The sequence below is a fragment of the Sphaeramia orbicularis genome, chromosome 4 (genome assembly GCF_902148855.1).
Source record: "Sphaeramia orbicularis chromosome 4, fSphaOr1.1, whole genome shotgun sequence".
Taxonomy (NCBI): Eukaryota; Metazoa; Chordata; class Actinopteri; order Kurtiformes; family Apogonidae; genus Sphaeramia; species Sphaeramia orbicularis.
The window spans coordinates 32604650-32612270 of NC_043960.1; the positions used below are offsets into that span (position 1 = coordinate 32604650).

General features: G+C 35.7%; 1 protein-coding gene across 3 annotated transcripts in view; it reads right to left on the reverse strand.

Annotated features, from left to right (window-relative positions):
- Positions 1 to 5829: 5829 nt before the first annotated feature.
- Positions 5830 to 7621, reverse strand: part of ryk (receptor like tyrosine kinase) — a 52092-nt gene continuing 50300 nt past the window's right edge. For all 3 annotated transcript variants that reach the window (XM_030132790.1, XM_030132789.1, XM_030132791.1), the window contains one exon: positions 5830 to 6963. In XM_030132790.1, coding sequence (XP_029988650.1) covers positions 6852 to 6963 — 112 coding nt within the window. In that variant the 3' untranslated portion in view covers positions 5830 to 6851. The remainder of the gene's footprint in view (positions 6964 to 7621) is intronic.

Consider the following 7621-nt stretch of genomic DNA (forward strand, 5'->3'; position numbering starts at 1 on the left):
CCTAGTGCTTACAGTACAAGTGCATGGGGGCAGTGTTATGATAATAATAATAATAATACATTCTATTTTTTGGCGCCTCTCTTGGCACTCAAGGACACTGCACAATAAACAGGAGAGTATAAAACAAGCAATAAAACAGTAAAAAGCAAAAGGCAGGTAAAAAAATTGGACAATGCAATCGTGGTCACAAAGAGGAAGCGGTCCTAAACAGATGAGTTTTGAGTTTGGATTTGAAGAGAGGGAGTGAAGTGATGTTTCTGAGCTGATGTGAGGTGGGTTCAGTTGGTCAGGTCTGGGTTCAATAATGTTATGTGCACATAAAATAAAATAAAATAAAATAAAATAAAATAAAATAAAATAAAATGAAACGAACATCAGTGGGGGTCGTTTTCCTTCATATTCCATTCCATTGGGTTTGAAGCTGTGAGTAAATAAAACCATTGATGAATATATGTTTTTTCATCACATAAAACATTCGATTCACAGACACAGATGAAGTCTTTTAATCCCTTCAGAGAAAAGAAGAGACAGGAAAATAAAATTGAACTGCTCAACTCAACTCAACTCCATTTTCTGTAAATGTTGCATCTGATGTATGAATGATCTGTTTTTGTGTAGTTTCAGTCAGGGTTTTTTGTCATTAATACAATTATCTTTAAAAATGTTCATATATATGGACTGTTAGTGAAGAACATAGCATTTATTTAACCCTTTCATGTATAGTGGTCACTACAGTGGACAGCTGTCCTACAGCTGTTCTCTTCTGTATTCCTGGGTTTTGTTGTTTTAGTTGCAGATCAGCCAACACACAAGATGTTTACGCACCATCCCACACACTACAGTTCATACCATTACTGTAATTTTGCTGTTCTTTTTTTTTTTTTTATCAATTTTAAAATTCATTTTCATTGTGCATCTCCAAAAGTACAATATAAAAAAGAAAGAAATTCAAACTTTATGATACAAGATTTTGTGACACACAAAGTAACCCCCCCCCCCGAACCAATGGCGACCCCATTTCTACCCAAGTAACTTTGCTGTTCTTGATAAGCCTGACCTGCAGTAACATGTTTGAGTGTAAATCAATTGCTAATAAAAATTGCGAATATAATAAAAACATCAGATTAGCTGCATTAAAAATGTTTTTATTCCATAGTTTTCACACAGTATATCACTTTCTGATATTGTGTTTTAAATGCATGTTTCTTTGCTTCAAGAATTAAACACATGGTGTCCAGCTGAGTGGACATTTTTGAAACTATAAAAAAAATAGGTTCATTAAAAAATTCAATCAAATTGCTTTTTCATGCCTAAAGAGGAATAAAAACACTCAGGAAAAACATCTTGACTAAGGTTCTCATAATTCATGCATTAAAGAGTTAATGAGATGAGATGAGATATAAGACAAGACAAGACAAGATAAGGTAAGGTAAGGTAAGGTAAGATAAGATAAGATAAGATAAGATAAGATAAGATAAGATAAGATAAGATAAGATAAGATAAGATAAGATAAGATAAGATAAGATAAGATAAGATAAGACATTATTTATCCCACTGTGGGAAAATTTTCCATTTCATTATAAAACACAAAGAATGACATGCACTTTCTCTTTCTCTCATATGGTCGTCATGGTTCTTTTTTCACCGGTAAGTGATGAAAACTGTGGTTTCCATGACACCTCATAAAAATGTTCGCAGCTATAACCACACTTTTCAACACATTTCAGTTGCACAAATCACACTGATGTACAAAAAAACCTGGAGCAGAAACCATTGTTGTGATATTCTTAATAATTCACTGGATTAAGTGAATTCATACAGAACGGTGGTGTTGGATGTACTGTCGGTCGTGTCCTGGCTTCACTGGTCAAATAATAGACACAGATAAGAGATGTGATCTTTGGATGGAATGACATTTAGATTTTATAAGGAGAGTGGGAGTAGTAAATGTGACTCAAGAGCAATCATGTCCCATATACAACCCTATTATTACAGGCAAGTAGAAGACATGATGCAAACATGTGAAACTTTGAGGAAACTGAATCATATAACAGAGTTAAGTCATGCTGTGGCAGGACAGAAGCTCAAAAGGAGGATCTTACATGTGTGGCATTAAGGAAGTGGAAGCTTTTATTAGCTGCAGGATTTGTGGATCCTAAATGACAGTCAGATCTGCCAAACCTACTGTGATAAATGTGCTTTTTAGTGTTTTCTCTGCAAAGACGGTCAGATCAAATATTCACATCACCCCGACCTGACAAACACCAGCCACAGTGGTCAAAGTTCAGTGCATTAAAAGGTGAATGAGCCACTTTCCAGTCTGTATTCGACTGTTACCGTGTTACGACACAACCTCAGTCTGGTGATGACAGCGTCCACTTACACAATGTGTCCTGCTGTTGTGGCCTGTTATGACTGCAGCTGGAAATGATGAAACTGTGCAGAAATGACAGAGGTTTCTGCTTTATGACTGAGGAGACGGACATTTTCTGATATGAGAAATTAGGAAATTAGGAAAGGATTTCTTCTAAAACTAGAAGTTTACCAGAAATATGAAAAGTGGCACGTCACGGAAAATGAATAAATGGAATATTACAGACTGACAGAGGTATTAATACGTAAAATACTTTTCTTTACGGTGAGTCAAAGAATATATCACCTCAGTGCAAAAAGATTAACCCTTTCATTTATGCATCATGAGGAAAAAAAAAAAAACAGATTCTGTTTATCAAATCTGAAATCCATTTAGTATATGTTTCACTCACAAAATCTGTTTTATAAAAATTGTTTATATGCATGTGTCTGTAAGTGGACATAAAAGGAGTAAAAATAAAGTTACCACTGACAGTAAGGATGGGTCATGTTTTGTTTTGTCATATATACAGTCACAGAAAAAAATATTAGTCCGCCCCTTGTTTTCTTCAATTTCTTGTTCATTTTAATGCCTGGTACAACTAAAGGTACATTTGCTTGGACAAATATAATGATAACAACAAAAAAAGCTCCTAAGAGTTTAATTTCAGAGCTGATATCTATTCATTTTCCATGTTTTCTTGATAATAACCAAAATCACTTCAGTTCTTACATCAATATCTTTGGCATTGTACTGACAAAAACAGTGCTTTTAGGCATTCCATGTTTTCTTTTGTGTCTGTTTTAGTCACATGATACACACAGGAGTTAGTACTCGATTGTATAACCATTGTTTTTGATCATATTTTAATGGTCTAATAATTTTTTTTGCGACTGTATGTAAGTTAAATATTCTTAAAAAGCAAGAAACAAATTTTAGAAACAACAGAAAAAAAGCTTAATTCGATGTTCATAATTGTAGTTAAATATACACAAAAAGTTAATAAAAAAGGTTAATTTCCCCTTGGGGATCATTAAAGTTCATGTGTATCTGTTTAACAGGTGCTGATCAGATTCACCTCACACTGCTACACAACAATACACAAACCAAAATAAACACAACTACAGGCTGAGGTTGTCTACGGTGGAGTTTCCCCTTCATTTTCTTACAGACCTTCTACAAATACACCTCGTCTGGGCCTCAAACATAACTGATTCCATCTAAATACAGGGGATTTTTGAAGGAAGGGATTTAAGGATTCACCTCTAATGACATTTTAAATAAGTTTCTATTATGTCTGTGTTTCCCAAAGTTAGGGGTGGAACCAAAAATAAGTTGCATGGTTGTCAACTGACAGGAAAGTATAGAGCAAAAAGAGTTGTGGATACATTTTTCTGATAAATAGTTCTGTAAACACATACTGAGACCATTTTTTTTAACATGATTAAAATAACATAAGACGGACATGACTTAAAAAGATGCAACAAAACAAGACTTATAACATAAAAATTTGAAAATGTAAAAGATACAAAAAAATTAAATGAAGACGGGATGACAGTCTTCATTTTTCAATAAAAATATACAGTACTGTGCAAAAGTCTTAGGCCACCTTTAGATTTGTTTTTGGGTTGAAATGAGAATACATATTTATTTCTCTTGTCTTCAGATACTACAAGAAAATACAGGAAATATGTGCACAGCCTTAAAAGAGACAAAACACCCTGAAGTAAACAGGTTCAAAAGGTTAAAGTCACTGAGAGGAAGCGGCACAAACAGAAACATCAGACGTTCTGGATGAAACCTGGTATAAAACATCAGAAAATGAATGCAATAAATCATATTTTAACAAAAGGGTCAAAGACATGTTAAGTGCGAAGGGAGGTCACACTAAATACAAGAACTTTGGTTATAGAAGATGTTTTTCCCCAGAAACTTTTGTTTTTACTGCTGTACTTACTTCACATACTTCAGATTAGATCTTCATTATAACTTTACTAAACCAACAAACCTAACGTCACAGTGGGACTTTTGCATTGTATTATATATCAATGGTACGCTGTATTTTTTCTGCATTTGGGTTGTGATCATATTTTTCTTGGGTTTCAAACTGAACAAGTCTGGGAGCAACTGCATTACACCATAATGCTGTTTTTAACATCAGCTCAAAGTAAAGCAACAAAAAACTGATGAAACTGAACCTGGACTTATTTGGTAACATATGTCCTCTAGCATTAACCCTTATGCCCTCCTCCAAAAACAAACAAACAAACAAACAAAACAAAACTCTGGTCACCCTCAAGGACAAAAATGTACATGCATGAAAACTACTATAAAATCATCATACATCAACATTTTTCTTGCTTTTTTTTTTTTTTTTTATAAATCTCTTCAACAAAAATTGGAAAATATTAAATTTTGTGTTTTTTCTGATAAATCACTCAGAATTCAAATGATTAAACAGGTACTTAAAGGGTGAAAATCCTGAAAACTGTTGAATATTTGGTAGTTTTGAGCAGGGGAGAAGTTGTGTAAGATATAGAAAAAAAAAAAAAGCAAATGATTTTACAGCAATTTTTTGTGCATATACATTTTTCTCCATGAGGATGACCAGAGGGTGCAAAATGCATCATGGGAAAATAAAACACATCTAAGAGTAATAGACGTTGAATTTCAAAAATATAACTAAAAAGAATTGTTTTTGCCAAATTTCATGCCAAAAGCTGCAACACAGTCAAAATGATCAAATGAAAAAAAAAAGAGAAAAGTGTACAAAAATACCCGAGGAGGACCTAAGGGTTAACTGTTTGGATGCTGAGGCTGAAATGGAAAGGATTTAATTTTACATTTTAAACTAGCGTTTTTCAATCTTGGGGTCACCAGAAATTTCTAGTAATTGATGAAAAATAAAAATTACTAATAAAAAATATCTTTTAATGATTCAATATACATTTCATTATAATTTAAACAGCACACACTTTTCCTAATAAAAATCAAGTTCAAATAAAATATAGGCTATAATATCTGAGAGGGCATATTTTGATTGACCCGATCATGTGACTGTGCGTTACTACACTTCATCCTGCCCGGTCACAGTCGCAGTCAGAAAACCGGACCGAACAGAGAATTGAAAGATTTCTTCACCCACCTGGCCCCGCTAAGACATCTACGAGAAATGGAGAAGCAGACACCAAAAAGGGGCGTTATATACATTCTATAGCCTAAAATTAACATTTATTTGCAGCATAGTATTACAAACTATTACATGATCAAAAACAAATTAATTTCAGCAAAAAAGGTCTCTATTTTGAATGTCAGAAATTTGTGTTAAAATGGGGTCACAGGCCAAAAAAGGTTGTAAATCACTGGGTTAAACAGACTTTTACAAAACACTTGTTTGACGTTTACTGTAAAAAACAGACATTAACAGAGAATCTGTTAAATCCCCACGATGAACGGAAGAAACACAAACAGACCCGTTATAGTTAAAAGACCCAATTTATTTTGTGGATACGAATTCAGGAAGCAGTCTACAACCTTAATTCAACATGCAGTGACCATGACGACACATTGCAGAGATGTTACAGGCGTGAGGATAAGATCAGACCAAACTGCGGGGGAGGTTTGTGTTTGACAGTGATTATTAGCGCTCTAGTTAATCACAAAAATCGACATCCTGTGAAGGGCCGTGTTCTGACGCAGAACAATCAAGCTTCTAAAACACAGGGTAAGGGATACAGAGGAGTGGGAGCCGTGATAGTGGGAGGTATAAAAGAGGAATGGGAGTTGCAATAACTGAGATCAGCGTCCATTATTCACTCAGGAAGTTCATATCGTATGTATGTCTGCGTGTCCACAGCTTTAGAAACAGACGCGTCGACTCTGTTGACGTGTTAGTGGAGGCCGATGTCGTAATAGTACCGCTGAAGAAGCTGTCCACGATCGTCTCCGTTCCAGTAACATGAGTGTGGTTTCCAACACGCCTCTCGTACCGCAGCAGAAAATATGGTTACATATACAAATGAAGTCTACTCTGGTACCTATGAATGTGTTCAACTGTCACCCACAACACACCTACAACTGTTTATCTGTAAACAGCAACTACTACAGTTTCAGAAAACTGCAGAAAATACTGACTTTACAACCAGATTTAAGAAAAGAAGAGTTCGATGGCACAGTAAGTGTTGATGTGCTGTACAAATACGGACATGTTTCCATCGTTGCGTTCCTCTTGGTGAGGAGGGCGTGGTCATTTTTTTTTTTTTATACGCTTTCAAAGCACAATATTCATCAAAGAATCCTTATACAACTTGGACAACAAACCATTTTACTTTGCTATGCTGTAAAAAGGTATTTCAACTATATAAAAACTCCAAAGAACTGTACAAAATGAGCTCGTGGGGCTTGAAGTCTGCTCTTCCGTCTGGTAAGGCACAGTTTCATACATGCATTATTCCTTATGAGCAGCGTCCCACCCCCCCCGAGCCGCTCGTGTTGGTCGTCACACGTACGCCCCCAAAGCGGCGTGGAACTCGGTGAGACACTGTACGAGCTGCTGAAACTTGGGCCTCTCCTCAGGGTCCAGGGCCCAGCAGCACGCCATCACTGCGAACCTGAGGCCAAGAAGAAACAAAAAAAAAAGGGGGGATTTGAGGATAGAATGAGCCATGTGTGAAAGTCATCATTTACACTTTTATGGTAAACATCTTGTTGGAACAGGATCTGCCTGCGACGCCCTGATATAAACAAATTGAGATTTAATCACTTGTGCCCTTAAATGTTTTATTCTGCAATCTGTAATATTTGGGAAACAGACTTAGCTGGTGACTTTGCCAACTATTGTATTGAGGAGGAAATCGTGTTCAGTAACAGGTCTCAGGTAATCAGAGTTTGGACTGGCTTCTGTATCTGCTGTCGGAGATGCTGATGGAGATTCAACAATATTCAGGCTTTTTTCCAGCTCAGGAATTGTGTTTTTCATCGTGGGCACTGGGCGTAAAAACACTGGGTCTATGGAAATGACTCTGAAACTACTTTAACAAGTAATCCAGCTTCTTTACTACGAGGATTTACTGCTTTTCTCTGTTTTATATTGAAATTCTTGGGAGTTTTGGAGTGGATTGTTTGTTCAGGACTCCCCTGTTCTGGCTCTGGAAAACAGAACTTAGCTTTGCTCTATTTTTTTTTTTACCTTTTTTAAAATCTGTTTTAAACATTTCCTTATTGTCCCTCTCCTTTCTGTCTCCTGTATATGATGTATCAAGGCATGAA